We start from the raw sequence: 22,139 nt of genomic DNA, 5'->3' as shown, positions 1-22,139 counted from the left end.
GTGGCTCATGCCTGTAATCCCAGCACTTTGGGAGGCTGAGGCAGGGGGATCACAAGGTCAAGAGATCGAGACCATCCTGGCTAACACAGTGAAACCCTGTCTAAAAAAAAGAAAGAAAGAAAAGAGACTTGTCTTTTAAGATTTAGGAATTGAATAAGTAGAATTCCAATGACCACAGATGGCAGATGGCATGCTTTGCCAGATATTCTCTGTGTGACCTTGGGTAGGTCACTTCACGACACAGGGAAATTTACGAATTTCCTTTGTCAAATCTGATGATGATTCTAAATGATTCTCTGAGTCCCTCCTAGCTGTAAGGTTCTGTGAATGTAATGAATATCAATTTAAAGATGTTTGTCATAAAAACAGTGTAAGCTGCTGTCACCTTATACCCTCCACACTTACTGCATCTAATAGCTTTTGTCCCCTTACTTTCGGCTGACTTGCCCACCTGGGGATGCCCGTACTGGGGCAGAGGGTAGTGAAGGGGTGGCTTAGAGCTCTTGCTGGGCATGGATTACAAGTAGCTCCTGCTCTCAGGTGGGCAGTAAAAGAAATCATGATTGGTTGACTGCATTTTAGGCTTGAAGAAACCCAAGAACCCTGCCCGCCCCACTCCACCCCTGCACAGCCTTCGTTTTCTGGAGAAGAGATGACTTTGGCAAGGTCACACAGAGAAGTCAGGACCCAATCCCAGAGTCCTTTACTGTCCCACACTGCTGCCTCTCCAGCCAGAGGCATGGAGCCTGACCCTGGCTTTGGGAAGGAATCCATCCTCCATGAGCTGGCTGAGAGCACAGCAGGAAAAATGTGGGCGCCATGCACAGTGTGGGACCCGGGCAGGTTAGTCTGGAGAATCACAGGAGGAGCCTGGGCCTGCCAAGTTGGATCATGCCACTAGGGTGTCCGGGCGGCTGGCCCTGATTCCTGCTCTTGCAGAGTCAGGAAGGAAAAGAGAAAGATCTGGCCCTGGGGCAGTGTGAGAGGAGGCTCAGGCAGAGGAAGGCTGAGGAAGCCTAGGTCTCCAGGAACTGATTCCCGCCTGGAAGACAATCAGCTAGTGTCCAGAGATGAGGCCCTGGGTCACCTTTGTGCCTGGACCTTAGAGGCAGAGAATAATTGTATGCAAGCGTTAGCCTAGTCTTTTAGCCAATGCAGACTCCAGTTTCTCCTCATTTGCTCCCAGTGGCTTTGAATCCACTGCTCTGGGCTGTGAAGTGGTCTTTCTTTTCAGGTGATGAAGAATACTTTGTTTCTACCAAATGTGTTTTGTTTCCAGTTAAAAATGGTGCACCCACACAGAGTAAGGAGTCAAAGGGCCCCAGACAACCCATCAGGGCCTCACCTTCTTCCTGGGCAATGGTCTGTCACTCAGCAGGCTGTGGCATTCCACTCCAAACGACTACCGGTTAACCATTCATTCCGCAAAATCTCCACCAAGCAACTGTCATGTGCCAGGCACCTTTAGATGCTAGGGATTCTCTCGTGAACAAAAAGAGACATGGTCCCTGCTCCCATGAAGCTTGCAGTCTAGTGAGAGAAGGGCGGAGGAGGGAAGTATCATTCATGCCAGTGCGCAGTCAATTGCAAACTGTGATAAATTACCCAAAGCAAAGTGAACCAGAGGAAGTGCTGGCACGACATGGAAGGTGAGGCCTTCTAGATGGCAGGTACAAAGACTGGGGCACAGAGGGAGGGCAGCAGGGGCTGTGGAGAGGAACAGAGGGACCTGCAGAAACCTGTCATAGGACGCCTTCCTTGGAGGCCAAGGACTGGGGCCTCTTTCCTGATTACAACAACGGGACATTGGGTGTGCATTTTGCAAAGCACTCCCTGGCTGCTGTGTGCCTGCAGAATGGATTTCAGTGGGGCAGAAAGGATGTGGAGAAACCAGTCACTGAGGTCTTGGCAAGAGATGATGGTCATGTAGAAGCCAGGCTCAAGGGACGCATCTCTGCACCCTTCTTTCTTTCTCTGATGAAGTGCCTGTGTGATTTTTAAAAAAATCGGGGGCTGCTGGGGGGCTACTGACAGAGGAGACGTCTTCATCCATCTCTCTGTGAGATGCCTTCCTGAGCCTTGAGCCCAGAATCCCACTCGCCCCTCCACTTCAGCACATGTGAAAAATCTCAGCTCTGTTTCCCAGCCTGCACGAGCGCATTTATCCAAGTCAAAAATCATCTGCCATCCTGCTGCCCACTCCCCCAGCCCCTGCCCGGGCAGCCAGCCCCTCCTGGGGTTTCTCACAACCCTCCCTGCTTTTATTCCTGAAGTGCTTGAACATTGCCTGCAGTTACACTCCATTTAGACATTATTTTGATGATAAAATTATGTCTTCCCCCCTACTGCTCATTGTCTTCTGCAGAATATAGGAGAATAGGTGGTGGTCTCTCCTGAGGGCTTTTTCCCCCTTTTAAATAATTCTATACCTACCCCCCTCCCCCTACTCATTTGAATCATCAAATTGATTATTATCCCTGTGGCTGGCGCATCTCAAAAGATGAAAAACCCCAGAAGCAGAGTTGGGGCATGACTTACAGCTCATTTTGGTACAGTGGCAGCCCATAATATTCAGGTTCACTGAGGGAGCAGCGGATGGGGATGCAGGTGTTTGTAGCTGGGGATTCAGGTGTGTATTTCAAAGTGTGTGCTTGTGCCTTGGAGTGGATGTGGCAGGTAAGTTGATAATTTTCACAACGATTGTATTTTCCTAAGCAGACAGAAATTTATTTGCCCATATCTGTGTCCTGGGTACATTTCAGAGAGCTGCCAATGACGAGAGCATCACTTCATACAGTGAGAGAACGTTTTATAGATGCGCACCCTGCATCTAGCCATATGAGAGTGGTGCAGAACTGACTGGCCCAGGTGATAAGAGCTGGGAAGGGAATCTGTTTCTCTCCTGCCTTCTTGCTGTGCCTCACCTGCTGGCCTGACCCTTTGCACTTTTGCCCACACTGCACAGGGTTTGAGGCTGCCTCTTCTCTTTGGCGTGTGGGTGGAGAAATGTGACTCATTTTTAATTTGGAAAACAAATCGATTGCAGAAATCCTGAGAGGTGAGTTTGCTAGGCCTGCCAGTTAAAAGATGGGATGGGGTGACTGGGGGGTATGTAAGCAGCAAATCTCCCCCCACCCCAGACCCACCTGGCAGTTGGGCATTTTCCCCCCTTTAACTGCGAGAAGGCAGGCCTTAGGGCTCTACCACCCAGTACTCCTACTGCTCAGAAGGTGGGGACCTCCCGCGCAGAGCGTCTTATTCCATTGAGGTCTCTCTGGCTCACCCCCCTCCCCCCACCCCAGCTTGATTCTGTCACTTTAAGTCCAGCCCCTGAGAGATAGCCAATAGGAGCCAAACCATACATCAGTCTCCCAGCCTTAAAGCTACAGTAGGGTTAGTGGGCTCCAAGTCTCTGGTGCCCCAGCCTCCTCCACGGCTTCGCATCCCCTCTGCCCGCTCGCTCCGGAGCGTGCGGATGAGTGGGAGCGCCGGGCGGTGCGCGCGCGGCTCTCTGCCTCCCACTCCCCAGCCGCGGCCGCGTCCTCCCACTCTGCGTTCTCGCGCTCACTGTGCCCTGCCCGGGCTCGCACCTTGCCCGTGCCCTTCACTCGCTCTTCCGCGTGATTTCCCCGCCGCCTTTCTCTACCAACTGGGAATGCTAAAACGGGACTGATGGACGTGTCCGAACTCTGCATCCCGGACCCCCTCGGCTACCACAACCAGTAGGTGCCCTGCTTCTCGGTCTGTCTGTCCTTCTGCCTGTCCGGCCGTCTCTGTCCTGGGGATCGCAGTTCCTCTTCTGCACATTCTTGTGTAAAAGTGGAAGGGACTTCAGGGGGCACTTAGGGGACGTAGAGGGCGAAAGCCGCACACTTCTGGGTTTCTTTCTCAGGCGTAAACCTGTCCTAACTTTTCCCTCTTTTACAAATCCACACTTTGAGGCAAGAGTGGCGCTTTCTCACGCACTTTCTCCCTTTCTCTCTCCTCTCTGATCTTGCTCCGGGGTGAGAAAATATTTGAGTTTTTGTGGAGTGGAGCAAGAGAAGAGGCAGAAGCCCAAAACAGGTGCAGGGCTGTGGTTGCAAGGAGGTCCCGTCCGGTCAGAGAAAGCCTTCCTGCGGGCGCTTTCTTTTATTATTTTCATCCTGGGGACCAAAAATGATCCCGGCAAGAGAGAGAAAATCGAACAATCGAACGCGCCGTGTCGGTTTGGAAACTGCATGTGGCCAGTGCCACGTTCGCCCCACGGTCCCTGAGGGGCGCCCCGAGGGTGCGCACGTGGCGCGGCGGATCCAGGGCGCCCGGGGGATGCGGGCCCAGCGCTGCGTCGTAGGCAAAGTTCGTTCACCGCTTTGCGGGAGGCTGTGCCCCGCGGAACAGACGGGCACTATTTCACTGCCCTGAGGCAGCTTTGCGCTCGCGGTGCCAGAACCTGGGGTTATCCGAGCGAGCAGCGTGGGCGCTGGCGGCAGCCGGGGCTTCCAGAAGCGACTCTCAGGAACCGCGGGTCCCCAGCCCCGGGGCAGCGCACCGAGAGCGCGGAGTGGGAAAGTGACCTGATCGACCAAGCAGCGGGTGGCCAACCCGCGTGATCTGTCCGGGCTCTAGGGGGGCGGGGGGTCTAAGTCTATCCTCCTAAGGGAAACCTTAGAAGGTTTCCCTCCTCCACGGTCGCTGCCCCACCTGCTCGGGTACCTGCCTGGGTCTCCTCTAGGGCGCTGCGCACCCCACGGCCCGCCTGGAGGGTGTCCCGGAGTCAGGGTGTATGCGTGTGCAAAGCGGTTCCTCGGAAGGTTTAACAATAATAGTAAAATACAACTCTAGGTTCTCACGGACAGCTTTCCTGCTTAACTTTGTGCTCTTCTTCCTTTTTCTGACGCAAACTAAACTATCAAAGTCAGCGTTTCTCCAGCTCCAAGGTCCTTTCATTTTTGTACCACTCGTTCCCCCTCCCAGGAAGAACCACGACTACACCTCTAAAATAAATACTGTGGATAATGTGGGGTCCCAGGAAGCACCTTGCTCCTCTCCTGTCTGCACCGACCACATCCACCACTGTACACCCGCGCTAGAGAGAGCGCAGCTCCACGGCAGGGCTTGTGTTGTTGACCAGACTGTCCCTGCTTCTAGCTTGGGGATTTTCCCCACTCCGCCCTGGGGCAGAGGGCCCTTTAGATGCCCCCAGAATGTCTAAGGCGCTGGTCTGGAAGAGGAATCCTTAATCATAATGGATTCAGATTTCCATCAGCTTGAAAAGTGCCTTTCACTCCCTTTAAAGGTTAGATTTCAGCTTGCCTACCTGGGGTGGGGATGGGGTGGGGGGAACGTGAGGTTAGTGAGGCTGTGGACAGTATTTGGTGCTTGTGGGGCATTTCCTTACATAAAGTGATCAAGTATGACAAATATTGGATATTTAAATTATTAAGGCTCCTTCTCTCCAGAGGTGACTTCTTTAGTTGAGCATGAAATACTTATGTATTTGTCCCTGGCTCAAGTCATAGTCAATTAATATGAAAATTCGTATGAAGGAAGTACATTATTTGATTATGCTGACCAGAAAAGCAAGGGTTGAGATGGAGGCTTTAACAGCTGGGTAATTCATCGAGTTGACGGCAGCCCTGACTGGAGTTTGAGGAGAAATATGGGCAAAAAGGCAATGTCAGGGAAAGCAGCAGAAGGAAGTGAGGGAGCCGAGGTCCTGGGGGTCTGGGAAAGGTTTGAAGTGGAAATCATTTATAAACGAAGCTTGACAGGGGTTTAGATCCCCAGCTCTTCCCAGTTTCTTTGCAAAGAATTAGCTTCTCACTCCACAGGGCGCAGGAAAAGCCAAAAATATACCTGCCGCCTCCACCGAGGAACTGAGCACCCCTGTGAGATGTCATTTCTCAAAGCCCAGGACCCGCTGGGCAGCAGCCCAGGCACTGGTGAGCTGGGCTCCTATACAGATGTGTGCCCGGGGAGGGTCTGCGTATGCTGTGGCATAGAGGGGCATCATTTCAAGGACGGGCTTGTGGAGATCGGGGGCTGGTATCAGGGGCTGGTGTCTGGGGAGACATCTTTCTGACCTCTACCCCAGGGCTTTGTGACATAGCTTTAGAGCCATGGATAGCAAAGTAACAGAGCGGGGGACTGGATTCTTTGGTTTGGTGGAAGGATAGTAGGACAAAGCCATTCATTACAGTGCCAGTGTTTCTCAGAGAACATTTAGTGAGTGGGTTCATGTATGTTCTACTCAGAGTTTTGACCCATGTGGATTGGTTGACCTTCCCAGACTTGAGAAAACCCAAGGGCACAGGAACGAGTTGAGGGAGGAAGCACTCTCTGGTCCTCCCTTTTGCTTCTAACACACGGAGAGCATTTGTGAATGCTGTAGTGTCATTCTCACTTCCCCAAGTGAGAAATAACACACACACAGAGAAACACACACACTTACCTTCCTACCTTTCTCTCCTTCATTTTCATTTTCCTGTAGCCAATCCTGTAGGTGACTCCATTATCCTTTCTAATCAATATTTTATGTACATATATAATCAGCCAGAGCAGAGTGGAAGGCAGCGTGCTCGCCTGTGTGTGTCTGTGTACAAATGGGTCCATGACTGGACCAGCTGGAGACCCACGGCACACAGCCTGGGGGGGTGTCTTCCCCTCGGTCCGATGACCACTTTGCTGTTGTTAAAGAAACAAAGAACAAACTGTCCTGAAGTTAAATATGTGGGTTCACACGTAGGAAAAATGCCACATGGTAATTCAGAGTCAGTGACCCGGAGAAAAACAAAGGGGGAAATTAATTTTTAATGGTACATTTAAAAATAAATCAGAGTGAGGACATTAATCTCGGTTTTCCAAGGGAGGGGCTCTAGGAAATAAACCTTTATGTGCCCTGCTGGAGGTATGCGCTGCCATGGAAGAGGATGGGTGACAGGAGGTGGGAGGTGTTCAGGCCTGAAAGCGACAAACTGGGAGGAGACCTTATGTGAATGTTGGAGGCCCCTGTCCGGGGTAAGGCCCTTTCCAGCTCAGTGAGATCCTGACATCACTGGAAATTTCCTCTTGGAGTTTGTTACTTCCCCCAACGCTTTTCATTTTAGAAACAATCCTTTATTTTGCTGATAATGAGGACACATGAAAAAAATCGGTTTCTTACCAAAAAACCCACAAAGAACCTGGCCACCAAACAGGAACCTTTTTATTCTATTGATTTGGAGTAATCAATGAATATTCCATTTAGTCTGGGAGAGGAGGGGCAGAGGGGACTTTCGGGGAAAGCACTTCGAAGGAGGTGGCGGTGACAGAGATTTCATGTCACATCCTGACTTCTCACAGCACCCCCAGCCCTAGCCCGAGGGCCCTTATAACTTTGTCCTGCCTGCGCTCCATTTATATTTCTGATAATGGGACATTTTGCCAAGTGGTTCTTAAAGATCATCTAAACTCATTAAAAAAGTTTGTCCCCTTCCTCGGTCCTCTGCAGAACGCCTTGTTTCTTTTAAGCAAAGCTCTGCCTACCTCTGATGGGCCAGAGGAAGGATGGGTGTGAGAGAGACATTGAGGGAGTGTGTGCATTGGGGTGAGCGGTGGCGTTGGCCATGAATGACTGGGATTCAGCAGAGGACAGAATTCAAAGACAGTAGACAACAGGACACAGGATGCTTTTAGCCTGCCTCTGCAGCACCCTTCTCTAGTACTTGTCTTCCCAGGCCCTTTAAGTGACTTCAAAATGATTACAGTTCTTTTTGGTTCCAAATTTAAGGGAAGAGGTAGCAGATACTTAGACCGTAATGTCTTCTTTCAAAGTAAATCCCACACCACACCTTGATCACCTCCATTCTGGTGTCCCGCCACACCTACCGGCCACCGTCGGGTCTCTGTCCATTTCTCTCTGAAGTGAGACCCTCTAAGTGCTCTTGCTGCTGAGCAGGAGTGCTGTCCAGAATTAGCGAGGATGCCGCACAGTTCCATATGGAGTCTGGTGGCTCTTGACTGAAAGTTACTGGGATGGGGAGCCTCAGTTTGGCTTGAATGTTCAGCCTCTGGGGTCCTCCAGTGACTCCACAGCCCCTAGAGGTGCTGCCAGTGCAGAGTCTGAGGAGGGACCCCAGGAAGCCAGGAGGGTACAAGTTGAGAATGGACTGGAACTAGGCATATCTGGTCCAGAGTCTTCCTGAACATCCTGCTTTGTACTTGAAGCCTTTGCTGATTTTTAGAGATAAATCAAAGACCTTTTTAGCATGTATGAGCTGGTGACCCCTGATTGGGCTGTTTCCCCTTCTCTGGTGGGTTTCCCCTTCCTCAGCCCCAGCAGCCTTAGACCTCTGGGGACAGTCACAGATGTGGTCTTCCCTCAGAGGAGGGGCTCATAGGCTTTGGGTGGCCCTGGTGGCCCCTGGCATGGCTGGGGTGGGATTATATCCTGGTAGCCCCGTCGGCTGGTGTGGCTTCGTCCCTGTGCAGGGAGGTTGTGGTGTTTATAATTGCAAATGTAATTAGCAGACCAGCTCTGGGGGACTGGGATGCTCAACTTCTCTGCACATCACGGTGACCCCTGTAATGGCTGGCCCGGCAGATTAACCCTCACCGGGCCAGCCTGCCTCCTGCCACTGGTGAGGCTACTGACCTTCTCTGATAATGGCAGAGCTGTCCTGGGACCAGACACCTTCCTTGGAGGGGTTGTCAGGGCAATGACTGGGAAAGATCCGTAGTTGGGAGGTATTTCCTTCCCTAGGGCACTGGGCTAGTGACCCTCGAGTCTTGTGACACTGTCCCCTGAGCACCAGGCTGTGCTGGGGCATTTCTTTCCTCACTTTCTTGGCCACACTGGAAGGACGTCACGGCAAGACTTGGAGTGCACGCTGGTCAGTTCTGTGGCTCTAGAGAGACTCACTGTGATGTCCATCTGGTGCTCCTGGGTTCAGCGGGCAGTAGTTTGTATTCACCCATCTCATCAGCTTCTTCTCAGAGCCAGCTTGGGGGAGGTGACTGCTTGCTGGCTCCTGGGCTCTGAGTAGGTGTTCCAGAGGGCTGGATCGCTTCAGGCGGTCCCACTCAGATTGGTGTAGGGAGGCTGGTCATAGGAGAGCATGGACTCAGTTTGTTTCTGGAAACAGAGACCTCCCCAGTTAACCATCCAACAAAAAAGACATCAAAACACCAGACAAGCAAGGAACAGGGAGCTGCGAAGTCTTTTCCCTCCCTCCTATGAGTGTGCTTGTGTCTGCCTCTCTAGGGTGCCCTTCTGTACTGATCAGATTTAAAATCATCAAGGATCCTAACAGGACCTTTATTTATAAGTCATGGCTTAACAGAGTGCCAAGCCCTTCCGTGCTGCCAATAAAGCCCCTGTTGCAGAGGATGTTTCTGAACCCTGAAACATTAAAACCCGTGTCCGCCCCTAAGAGAGTTTCCGCCGTGGGAAATCTATGTGTGCCCATGTGTGAGTGTGTTCCGATGGGTAACCGTCCTTAAGATGGGGTGACAGTGGACAGGGGTTTCTGCTATTTAAACATGTTCCTGCTGCCTGCTATGCCCCTCGCCTGGGCTGAGGTCCGGCTGTGGCCAGGTTCCAGCAGGGGCTGCCGTGCCTTGGGATTGGTTTGTCCATGGTGCAAAGGGGACTGCAGGGGTACCTGGTGGGTGGCTGTTTCTCTGGTTTGCCCAGAGGATTTCAGTCTTTCTTAAGAGCCTCTCTGCAGTTTTCTGGCTTAGGGAGGGCTGGGGCAAACCCCAGAGAGGGAGAGAAGGGAGTCCTGCCCTTCTCCAGGGTAACAGATGGCCACACTCAAAGGAACATTTGGACCATTCTGTTCCAGGTTCTCGACTTCCCCTTCTCTCCCTGGAAATAGCCATTGACAGGCTGTGGCTTAAAGGGTCAACTGTTTTCTTAAATCAAGGAAAATCATACTGGTTAATCAGCCCAGGGGACGTTCACTATGGAATCAGACTAGGTAGAAAAAAATGATTGGCTAAATGTCTTAAATTCAGAATTGTCTGAGTTCGAATTAAGATTGTATAAATCTGAAACAAAAGTTTTCCTAGGGCTTAGAGATAGAATTTTTTTCATCTTCATTTTGCTGTGCTTTTAAGCCTATACACATTTTGGTCTAAAAGTTACTTTTTTTGAAAAAAAGTCTTTTCTTTGTTCCTTAGGACTTTAAAATATTCTATTCAATATTGTCGTTCGGCGTCCCAGGATTGAACCTTTTCAGGGAACGGTTTTCTGGAAAATGTTATTTTATTTCTCAATGTCATTTCATTCAGAGGTCAAAAGGCAGTTAAACAAACTCCAACAAGGTTTTGTTTTTATCTTCCGATTTCAAATGTGATCAATTTTTATTTAAAATCATATCAGAGACCTCTCCTGCCAATTACAATGGCAGTCAGCCCCGTGCCTGACCATTGGTGCTTACTAAAATCCTGCATTTAAAACTGTATGAACATCAAGTGTCCAGTTGAATTCAATCTTTTCTATCGAGGAAACCAGGAGTTAAAAAACCCCAAATACTGAATGTGATTTTAGCTTGGCTCTTTTATTTTCAATGGCTTGAACTGACTTGAGTTCATAAATTCGTTTTTTTGTTTTATTCTTTCTGTTAATTCATTTTGAAATTTTTACTGTATTTATGTTTTTGGTATTGTTGCCTGGCTTCTGCTTTAAAAATGACGCCTGATAAAGGGTTTTTGAGCATCGTTGGGCTTTTCATGTGTTCCTGACTTCTGAAGGGCAAAGAACAAGGAAATACAGGTATAAGGAAATGCTGCAGGAGAGGATGGACGGGGTGAAGAAGGGTGATCTTTTAGATGAGATTTCTCTCGTGTTTTACAATTTAGCATTTTCCTTTGTCTTCATCTTTCCCCTCTATTTTTATTCCAACTTGTCGCAGTTCGCCCTCGTCCTTTTATCCCTCCTCAACTGTTTTGGAGGAAGAAGTGTAGGTGTGTGGTCTGCCTAAGTGTGAGTGTGAGAGTGTGTGTGTGTGTGTGTGTGTGTGTGTGTGTGTGTGGCTGTCTGAGCTGTTCAGAGGTGCTGAGCATGATTAGTTGGGTAAAGTCCCAAAGCAGAATGCCTATAAGTGTCCCCTCTGTTCTGATTCAGCCATCGATGCCTTTATCACTGACCGGCTCACTTTTTGGTGGAAAAGACGAGCAGGGTAAAGACCTGCTGTTCACAGGTAAATTTCAGGTGGTCTGTGTGTTTGAGGAGCGTGGTGATAGGGGCTGCGGGTGTGGGTGAGGGCATGAAGAAGCACTAAACTTTATTCAAAGCCAATTTTCAAATCCCTCCCTTCATCTCACCCCCTATGCTTGGAACCCTAGTTTGGGATCTTAGTGATGCCCAGTAAATGAGCTGTTGTATGCTTTTGTTTTTGTCTTCCTAATCGATGAGCAGAAAACATTTCCTTTTGATGGTGAAACAGGCCTTCAGCATGCAGAGTGCAGTATTTATCCTCTTCCTTTTTGCTTCACTCTTTGTCATTTGTCTCTTGGGTGTGTTGACATTGTCTACCTAAGCAGTCACGCTAACAAGCTTTGGCAGAAAGAAGGCTGCTTTTACAGAAATAGTAGCAATTTTAATGTGATGGTTATAATAATTATGATTACAGTAATCACAGCTTGTACCTTTTTCTTTCCAAAAAGCACAAAGCAATTCTCATAATCATTTTTCTCATAGTAGCTGGATGAGGGTGGCCGTTTCTTGCTCCCAGACATAAATATCTTCGTGCAAACATAAACATGCAAAAGCTTCAGGTTTGCATGTCTGAATTCATCCAGGAGCAAAAACTGCCTGGTCTTTGAATATGAACAGGCAGGTAGAGGAGAATGCGGTGTTAACCACCTGGCCCCCCTGAGAAATGCTGAGTGCTTTGCCTTTGAACGAAGACGGGAGAGGTGTTTCTTGTAAGCGATACTGTGCCAAGTTTGACCCCACTACCACCAGCTTCTATGGCTTGTGCCATGCTCTGCCTCCCGGTTCCCCCTTGCTCCTTGGTCCCTCTGGCTGCGTTCTTGTGAGAGGTTTGCAGACCAAAGGTACAGAGAGGACAAGGGGAGTTATGACTTGGTGCATATGAATATCTGGGAAAAGAATCGTGTGAAGAGAGGCAAAGTCATCTCTCTACCCTTGATCGCCTTTTTGGCCATTCGGCTTCTATGGGGCCGTTGTCCCTGCTCCTGAGTACCTCAGCCTGCACTCTGGAGGCTATTAGGGGGAGGTCATCAGGGAGCTGACCTCTTTGAATTTCCATGACCCCTCTTACGATGCTTCATGGAAAACTCCCAGGCCTGAAGCCTGCTCACCTACAGACCATGCTCATCTGTGCGTTACTTTAGAATCTGGCAATGCTTTTGTTATTTCCTCTCATTTCCTTTTTTTGTATATATATCGTGCAATGAAAAAGCAGCTCTGCTTCACCTAATATTCCAGGTTCCCATAGCTGTCTTGTTTTTTTTCCACCTTAATATTCTTACTCATGTTCTTACTCAATTCCTTTCCTCAGGAAAAGAAAACAAAACCCCAAAGCTTTGGATTATTAATTGATTATTAACCGATTTAACAAACAAAACATTCCACCCCCAAGGAATGCAGGCAAGACTTTGGCTGTGCTGCTCAGGTTGAGATCTGCTTTCTTCCCTCAATCGGTGAGAAATTTTATAGCTTCAATTCCCTTGTTGGACCCTGAGTAAAAAATTAATTCATGAATAATAAAAACCAATCAGTCTTGTTGAGTTTAAGAAGGATTAGGAGAAAGGGTGTTTTTTCTTACAAAGAACACTTGGAATCTGTGTGTCACTGTCACCAAGTGTTTGGAGGTGGCTTGAGTGTGCCTTTATTTACGGCAAGTGAGCTGTTGATTATCCCAAATATAACACATCTTCCTCAGTTGTAAGGCCGGCTTACTGCGATTGTTTCGGGGTTCCCACCCACTACTCTCCCACCATCCGGTACTCCAGGCCAGTGATAATTCACTGAAATTAAGACAGTTTCCTGTGTAAAGTGGCATATAACCAAATAGCAACCTACCTGGCCTTGCATTATGAATAAGACCATTTGTTGATGGGATGGAGTCCTTCTTGGTTTCCCTCCCCTTTCTTTCTCAGGAAGTAATTGACCAGAAATTTACATGCTTCTCTGAGAACTACAGAAATTAGTTGTGTAAATTCTCTTTTCAGTTTCCACTAATAGTATCTACCTCCCAGGGTTGTTTTGAAGATTTAGTGAGATGACAAGCACCAGGCACATAGTAGGTGTGCATTAAATGTCCAGTGTTATTAATTTTTTGATATTATCTTTTGGACATTACTTTTTATTCCTTTGACATAATTTCGCAATTATAGTCTTCCCTAGCAGTAAGATTAGGGTGCTTGAACTGACTACTTTGTTTAATGTGATCAATATGGCTTGGGTTTCTGTATCTAACACAAGGGGATTAAAGAAGGAATTACTATTTGGGGTGGAGAGGATAAATAGGAAATTTTCCTCTGAATGAATCCCTATATTCTCAGTCTCATGGGTAGGGTTGTCCAGTAAAATACAGGATACCCAGTTAAATTTGAATTTTAGATAAACGCGAGCATCGTTTTTTGTGTAAGTAAATCCCATGCAATATTTGTTAAATCTGGCAACCCTACCTACCCATGACTGTTTTTCTTAAATTAGTCTGATGAAGAAACACATTGCCCTTTTTTTTTCCTGCTTTTGACCAAGCCCCAAAGATTGATTCTGTGTTCAGATTTTTCAATTTTTTTTTCAATTTTTTTTTTTTTTTGAGATGGAATCTCACTCTGTTGCCCAGGCTGGAGTACAGTGGCACAATCTCGGCTCATTGCAACCTCTGTCTCCCGGGTTCAAGCGATTCTCCTGCCTCAGCCTCCAAGTTGCTGAGACAACAAGTGTGTGCCACCACACCCGGCTAATTTTTTATTTTTAGTAGAGACAGGATTTCACCATGTTTGCCAGGTTGGTCTCGAACTCCTGACCTCAGGTGATCCACCCGCCTCAGCCTCCAAATGACCGTCTTTAACATTTTGCCAATATGAACTTGTTAGTCTTGCCACGCCCTTAGATAAGTCAGTGGGTGAGTTCCATCATCCAGATATATTGATAGAGTTACAATTAAGTAAATAAATCTACTGAATGAGGTCTCCTAACAGCACCCAGGACTATTCAATTTTGCCTTAGGGAGGAAAGGGTAAGTCAAGTCTGTTTGTGCCTCATGTTTCCCTGACAAACGGGCTGCGGTGCTGGACTGCCTGAACCCAAGACCCCGGAAACTGGAAGCTACCCTGGCCGCACCTTGGAGGCCAAAGCAGCAGCCTCTCCCTACCTCCCCACACGAGGACAGGAGACTCACCCTTGGGAGGGTTTCCCAGGAGGGCTGAGGGAAAGCCGCCCAAATCAGTGTTAGGTAGTGGAGCAGGGAGGTTTAGGGCTCCAAACCTGAAGCAGTGCCAGTTGACAGCATGGATGAACCGGGGCTCGTCAGCAGGGCACCAGCGGACCCCAGCTTCCCTTCATTCACCTCTACGAACAGCACAGTCGCACAGCCCTGGTGAACACAACCATTGTTTTAAGCCTGGTGCCCTCACAGCCCAGGGTACGGGAAATGGAAGAACTCTAGTGCCCCCTACAGGCACTCACTGGCACTGCACCCCATGGGTGACAGTTTTGCAACAGAGCCTTCCCTTGATGGGAAGGAATATGGAGAGTGCCCCAGGGTGAGCCTTCAGAAGCACAGGAGTGAGTGCAGGACCCCGGCGTTAGAAAGCAGATCTGGTTTTCATCCTTCCGAGCTATGCTCCATGCAATTTAGCACTGCAGCTGCCTTGTAGTGTGGTATGCCCCCCCCCCCAAGCCCTGGTATGCACGCATGCATACCTACACAAGACACACTCACTGCCTCTGTGGCTTGCCTGACCTCCAGACGGGCTGGAAAGTGCTCAGATCTCATTTGGTCTGAGGAATGCCCTCCAGCTGCCGAACAGGCAGAAGCCATGCAGCCAGCACCGTTTTCAGAGCCGAATACTGGTGTTCAGATGCTCTTCTCCAAGCCAACTAATTCTCTGGGGGATCATTTTAGGATTTGGTGTAAGAAAAGCTTCTGAGGGGAGATAGGAGGGATAAATATAAAGTGTAAGGCCAGAGATGGGTGATTGTAATAGTAATAGTTGTAGTAATTGACATTTATTGAGCGTTTACTGTGTGCCAGGCTTTGTCCCAAGAATATTTCATGTATGAAACCATCATTTCCTCACAACAACTCTAGGAAGTAGGTATTAGTACCGTCTCCCATTTCATAGGTAAAGAAGCTGAGGTACAGAGACGTTAAGTCATTTTCTGAAGGTCACACAGCTGAGAAAGCCGGGATTTGTCTGGCCGCATGCCTGCACTCCTCACCCCCATAATGAGTTATGTGTCACTAATTGCATCTAGAATTTTAGCTTTCTAACTCCTGCCTTCAGAACACCCCATCTTAGCTGTGTGGATCTAACACTTGGGTAATGTTTAAGGTGGAGGTGGAAGGGGAAAAGACCAAGACCTATGTCTTGGTTCTAAAAAAAATAAGGCGAAAGAATTGCTGCACAGAGTCAGACCTCTCGTCCCCCAGCTCAGCTTCCACCCTTGTCCTTGGCACAGGAGAAGGCTGTGGAAAGGAACTTCTGGTCTTCCTGACGTCATCCTCTAAGCACCCATGGCCAATCTCTGGAGGCCACCCAGTGGTCTGACCCCCTCCATGCCTCTCCTGGAGTCTATCATAAACAAATCTGGAAGCTGACTTCCCTCTTCTCAGCCTGCATTTTCTCCTGTGCCATGCCTTCCCATCATTGTCCTATCGCCCATTCTCCAACGGTTCTCAAGTCTAAGTCTCAGTGCCCTCCCTTGGTGCTCGTCTTGGATTCCCGCAGGCACCATGTGCAAAATCAAAGACAGCATCACACTCCAAACCTGCTTCTGCTCATGTCTCTTCAGGCAGGGAAGCAGCCAAGCCAAGATATGGAGTGTATCTTTAGTTCTTCCCTCCTGCTCTTCCTTGTGGAGCCCCCTCCTACATCTGGAAAACTTTTGCCTATGTATACACCTCAGATCTAGTCCTTCTTATGTTGCTTCCCCCACACTTGTCTGCTTGGCGAACTTGTATTTATCCTTTAAAACCCTGCCCAGGTATCCCGCTCTATGTGAAGCATCCCTGACCTCTCCCTGGGGGAGTTAGTCTCTCTCTCTCCTTGCCGCTGTTCTCTGCCTCATGCCCCTGACAGTCTTACGATCTGTTGGATTTGAATATTTGAATAGATCATGAGGTCCTAGAGTCCAAGCTCATCTCTGTGTCCCCAGTGGTACAGAGTAGGTGTTTAATAAATGTTGGCTAAGCTAACCTGGGGGGATTGAAAGTAGATAAAGGGGCCAGGCGCGGTGGCTCAAGCCTGTAATCCCAGCACTTTGGGAGGCCGAGGCGGGTGGATCACAAGGTCAAGAGATCGAGACCATCCTGGTCAACATGGTGAAACCCCGTCTCTACTAAAAATACAAAAAATTTAGCTGGGCATGGTGGCGTGTGTCTGTAGTCCCAGCTACTCAGGAGGCTGAGGCAGGAGAATTGCCTGAACCCAGGAGGTGGAGGTTGCGGTGAGCCGAGATCGCGCCATTGCACTCCAGCCTGGGTAACAAGAGCGAAACTCCGTCTCAAAAAAAAAAAAAAAAAAAAAGAAAGTAGATAAAGGGGAGCCCTTGGGAGAAAAGAGGGAGAAAGAAGGCCCTGGGAAGAGGTAACCAGGAGAACACCGGTTCTGCCACATCTTTGGCCCTGGTTGAGCCATGGAGGCAGCTCTGGCTAGGGGAGCATTACATCCTTCTGGGAGGCAGTGTAGTGCTGTGGTTAGGGGGAAAAATGCTAGCTACAGACTGAGTTGAAATCCTGGTCCCAGTGATGTGCTGGAACCAGCTCAAGCCAGCTCAGGAGAGCTCATGTTAAATTTTCAGTAGTTTTGTGGGTTGATGGTCAAACACAATAATTACTAAAAATTTGATGGTATAGACTTATAATTAAATACATTTATTAAAAACAAAGGTAATAGATACCACTCATCACTTCCTCATATCTTAGTACATTTCACTTTACGTTCTTGCAGTCAATTTACACCTAATGTATGGTGAAAAAACCATGCAATACTGAGCGGCTGCCTGTCTCTTCCCAAGCCTGCATTCCCTGATGACACGCTGGGAGCTCGAGACAGGCCGTGATGGGAGTATTTACAACCGCGGAAATTGGCAAATGCTACCATCCTTCCCCCAGCTGGTTGTTAAACATTTATTACCATGCCACTGCCTGGCTCCGTCACATCGCGGCTCTGTGACCCCAGCTAAATGACTTAATCTCTCTGTGTCTCGGATTCCTTTTCTGCTGTGATCTTCCACATTGGATTTCTGTAAAGAATAAAAGTTGAAACATGGCCAGGAGCGGTGGCTCATGCCTGTAATCCCAGCACTTTGGGAAGCTGAGGTGGGTGGATCATTTGAGGTCAGGAGTTCGAGACCAGCCTGGCCAACATGGTGAAACCCCATCTCTAGGAAAAATACAACGAAAAATACAAAAGTTAGATGGGTGTGGTGACGGGTGCCTATAACCCCACCCACTCAGGAGGCTGAGGCAGTAGGATCTCTTGAACCTGGGAGGCAGAGATTTCAGTGAGCTGAGATTGTGCCACTGCACTCCAGCCTGGGCAATAGAGCGAGACTCAGTCTTAAAAAAAAAAAAAAAAAAAAAAAGCTGATAAACATAAGGTACTTAAAGCAGAGACTGGTACACAGTAGGTGCTCATTAAATATTAGCTCTTTTTAGCATTTCTTCTCATTGCTCCAGTCATGCCCCTATCCAAATTCTATGGAAACAGATGACGTCCCAGGTAGAGGAATGTGAGTTTTATTTTTAGAGCGTAAGGTTAATGTATTTTCCCTATAGGACCCCTGGGCGTGGGGTTTAACTTGAGGAGCTAAGTGCAGGAAGTAAAACCCATGAATTTTCCACGGAGAAAGGCCCTGATGGAGAGGTATACTTAAGCCTCCGGGCATGAGAGGATGGTGCCCCAGGCCCTGTGAGGAAGTGAGGCCACAGCAGCACAACACGGTTGAACAGGTAAGGCAGGCACAGGTGAGGTCAGAAGAGGAATGGAGCAGATGCCAAGAACAGCTGAGCTGCAGCATGAAGGAGGCTCTGTGTGTGACTGCGCAGGGCCCCAGGACCCTGCGAGGAGGCAGCTGCCCTCCTGAAAAATGCTGGGCTGTGCGGTCACGTCCATGAAGGCAGGGGCCTTTGGGAGTGGAGAGAATATTCCTGGCCAGTCCCGAGTTAGGGCACACACTTGAGTTGCGTTACATTGGCTGTGTTGTGGTTTCTTGGGATGCTACAGGAAAGCAGGAAGGTAAGAGGATTTGGTCTGCAGCCCCCAGGACAGCAGAGGCCGGGAAAGAGCCAAAGTGGGTTTGAGCTCTTCTAGATTCCTCTGAGGTAGGTTCCCCAGGTCCCAGCCAACACAGGCTCCTGGAGTGGGGATTTGCGCCAGTGGTTACCTGGAAAATGCTTCAGGTTCAGACCTTTGCCATCAGGAGAGGCAGCTCAGTGACTCAGGTACACACAGTTCCCAGCCCAGCTCGTTTCCAATGGTAAGTGGACTACAGGCCCACAGACCCCAGCAGTGGCTACACCTGCACACTGGACAGGCCAGAAACCGCATCTCATTGCTGGGGTCTCCGTCTGTTCTTTGAACCTCTGGTCTGTAGACAAATGCCCTTGGGAGTAGCCTTCCCGAGGAGAAGGCAGCCTTGAGAATTAAGCCCTTGCTTCCCACCTCACTGTGCAAGTCTTTCACTTTACCCTGAGCTCCTCAAGAGCCCATCTGGTTCTGATTCTTCTGCAGCACAGGATCAGTCATGGAGGAGCCTTCAGCAAGCATGAGGTGGAAGCTTAGATACATTTTGAGAAAATTTATGCTTTGGGATGAACTGCTGGTGGGTTACTTGTTCAGTTGTACAGGTTGCTCACTGTCCAAGAGTGCCTGGCTAAGGAGGTGGGTGGGGGTCTGAACCTAGGTTTTCTAATTCACAACAAGGCACACATCGCTGGGGTATGGGGGTAAGTATCCAAGAGGTTGAAGGCCTGGGGGGGCTGAGGAACCACCCTGCCAGCCTCCAACTCATTCATTGGGAGCAACTTCCAGACTAATTTGTGCATTCTCTAAAGAACTCCGCGTTTCTTTCTGCCACTGCCGGCACCATCCCTGCAGCCTGCATTTAGAGCGTGATAGCTTTTCAGAAGGTATAACTGTCCTGTATAACTGCAGTACTTAGCGGGTCCCCCATGGTTCTCAGCAGGCCCTGGGCAGGGAGGGGCCTCCAGGCCCGGCTCTGGCTGCTGATATTTCAGGATGCCCCTGGAAGCAGAGATGCTGCGGCCCTGTGTTCCCAGAGTCAAGATGCAGGGTGGTGTGCGGGTGTGAGTAAGTCCGTGGTCCTGGCAGGCAGCGGCACATCTCAGAAACAGTGTCCCAGAGTCCCTGGGCTCTAAGGGCCTCTGTGAGTAGATTCTGGGGAGTGCTGGAATTGATCAGCTTGGAGGGGAAGGAAGCTGCTGTTTTAGCATTTGATGTCTTTAATCTTTACAGTAATACCTAAGTAGGGAGTCCTGTCCCCACTCTACAGAGGTCCAGAGGAGCTGAGGGACAGCCCGAGGTGGCGCAGAGGATCCACTTGAAGAGCCAGGATGCACGTCCAAGCCTGTCTGCCAGAAATAGCTCAGAATTCCAGGGGCCCAGAAAACCCACTGTTCCTATCACAGACCTCCGTCTTTCCAGGCCAACCCTCCTGATGCTTTTTCCCAAACACGTGAAGGTGGTCTCAGGCTAAACTGCTCAGCTGACCCTGGGCTCAGGAAAGGGGAGTGCAGGCCCTGAGAGAGGCTGCCACCAGGGCCTCATCCCGGGACGGCTGTGGAGAGGGTCAGGACCTCTGGAAGAGCCAGTGCTGGGATCTGTCCAAGACTGCCGAGGGAAGCGCTTCCATTTGCCAAGACAGAATGAGGAAGAGGGAAGGAAGCACAGTCCCCCTCCTTGCTGCTCCCTGGGTCAGTGACCCTGTGGCCATTGGCCGTCACAGAGAAGAGCCACTTGGGGGTGGTCCACATGTTAGGGCTGGAACCCAGGGCCTGTGGCCAGCCCTGGGAGGACGTCTGTGTGAGCATGTGGGGCAGGGAGGCACCGGAGGTCAGTTGCCAGTGCCAAGCCTTTGGGGCATAGTGCAGAGGAAGGCCTGGTTTGGTCTGTGAGGTGCTGTAGCCAGGATCTAACACTCCTAGGTTTGGGTTTGTAGTTTTCTTTCCCTCACGTATTCTTTGACCACCCAGCTCCATGCCTAGCCAGGAGAGTGCTCGCAGGAGACCCTGCAGGCCTGACGTGAGGCAACTGTTGGAAACCAGATGGGCCCTCCCTAAAGACCAATCACCTTTGACATGCTCCCACCATAGCTCCGATAGACATCCCTATGTACGGTCTTGGCCACCACCTCGCTCACAACACTCCTCTCCCTGCCTTTCCTCTCCAACCTCCTGTCTTTCCTCTGTGCCAGCTACTTTTGCATGGTAACAATAGTAATAAAAATAGTCACATGTGGTCTGGCAATGGATCTCTTTTTTTGGCCTATAGGTTTATTTTATCTTAAACATTTTACATTTTATGACATAAAGACCTTGTGTGAAATACCTTCACTGCAAAGAAAAAGAAACATCACCTGTGATCAGAGCAGTCACAGAAAACAGAGGCTCCTGCAGCCAGGAGAGAGGTCCCCTGGGACGTGCCCAGGCGGAGAGTGTGGCCAGGTGCGGGCAACTGCAAGTGTTTCCAAGCAGGTGCCATGCCCAGCAGATGCCTGCAAGACTTGAATCAGAGGCGTTTTTATGAGGGCAGGAGGACCTGGGGTCCCCAGGCTGGCTGAGGCAAGGGACTCCACGGCTGCAGTCTTCTCAGTAAAAACACTTTGGATTCATTTTTTTTGAGACGGAGTCTCGCCCTGTCACCCAGGCTGGAGTGCAATGGCACGATCTCAGCTCACTGCAACCTTCACCTCCCAGGTCCAAGTGATTCTCCTGTCTCAGCCTCCCAAGTAGCTGGGATTACAGGCATGCACCAACACGCCTGGCCAATTTTATTTTTTATTTTTAGTAGGGTTTTGCCATATTGGCCAGGCTGGCCTCAAACTGCTGACCTCAGGGTGATCTGCTCTCCTCAGCCTCCCAAAGTGCTGGTATTACAGACGTGAGCCACCGGGCCCAGCCTAGAACACTTTGGATTCTGGCTTCAGTACTTCCAGCTCCTAGCCATGTGGCTGAGACCAGAGATCGTGCCTGAGACAGGCAGACTTGGCCACTCCAGGCAAAACCAGCTTCTCTCTGATGCTGGGCTCTTTTCTTTTTTCCCATTCTACTTTCTTTCTAGCCCTGTATCCCTGCCTCTGTCATACTAGGCCGGTTCCCTATATTTTACTCTTTGCTGATGCTCATGACAATAGTAATATTTGCTGACACCTGCTGACTGCCCACTATGAGCCAGGTGCTGTGCTAAGTGCTTCTTGTGGATACTCATATGTTTCGCCTCCTTCTCTCTTTCCAGGCCTTTTGTACTAAAGATTTACCTGGTATCCCTTGAGCACCTCATGTGGCTGGTACTCTACTCCCCAAAGAGAGGATGCAGCATGTGGGGGCTGGGAGGGACCCAAGAGGCTCATTGACTCCAGCGCCCTCATTTTACAGATGAGAAACTGAGGCCTTGAGCGGAGGAGGGCCTTGGCTCCAGTTCTGCAGCTCAGGTGCAGAAGGAGACCCAGGACTCGGCCTCTTGACCTTTCCCCAGAACCACCTTACATCTTGTGGATGCAAATTGTTTGCTGTCGGCTGCATTAAGGACCACTTTGACCTTGGGGTTCCGAGTACCTGAATGGTGAGCCTTGGGCCAGGCAGTGCAGATTGCTGATGTGACTGTGCCAGTGTCACTGCACACCCACCCCAGGCCGGGCAGGGCAAGGAGATTGTAGGAACCACGCAGAACCAGAGGAGGGCTGGACAGACTGACTCGAACCATTCCCGTGTGAGAAAATTAAAAGACCA

At 49.6% G+C, this 22,139-nt stretch overlaps 1 protein-coding gene across 2 annotated transcripts in view; it reads left to right on the top strand.

The window, feature by feature from the left end:
* The window catches only part of ESRRB (estrogen related receptor beta), a 184,193-nt gene that overhangs the window by 62,148 nt on the left and 99,906 nt on the right, over positions 1-22,139 (top strand). The window contains exon 1 of one of the 2 annotated variants that reach the window (XM_032287789.1): positions 110-3,722. The exons of the other annotated variant lie outside the window; for it this stretch is intronic. Within the exon in view, the coding sequence (XP_032143680.1) occupies positions 3,673-3,722 (50 nt within the window). The 5' untranslated portion in view covers positions 110-3,672. Of the gene's footprint in view, positions 1-109; positions 3,723-22,139 lie in introns of those variants that run through there. 2 annotated transcript variants of the gene reach the window in all.

The sequence above is a fragment of the Sapajus apella genome, unplaced genomic scaffold, assembly GCF_009761245.1.
Source record: "Sapajus apella isolate SASKATOON/1434 unplaced genomic scaffold, GSC_monkey_1.0 scaffold20, whole genome shotgun sequence".
In the NCBI taxonomy this organism is placed as follows: domain Eukaryota; kingdom Metazoa; phylum Chordata; class Mammalia; order Primates; family Cebidae; genus Sapajus; species Sapajus apella.
The sequence above is the reverse complement of the archived record's forward strand: the minus strand, read 5'-3'. Positions and strand labels throughout refer to the sequence as shown.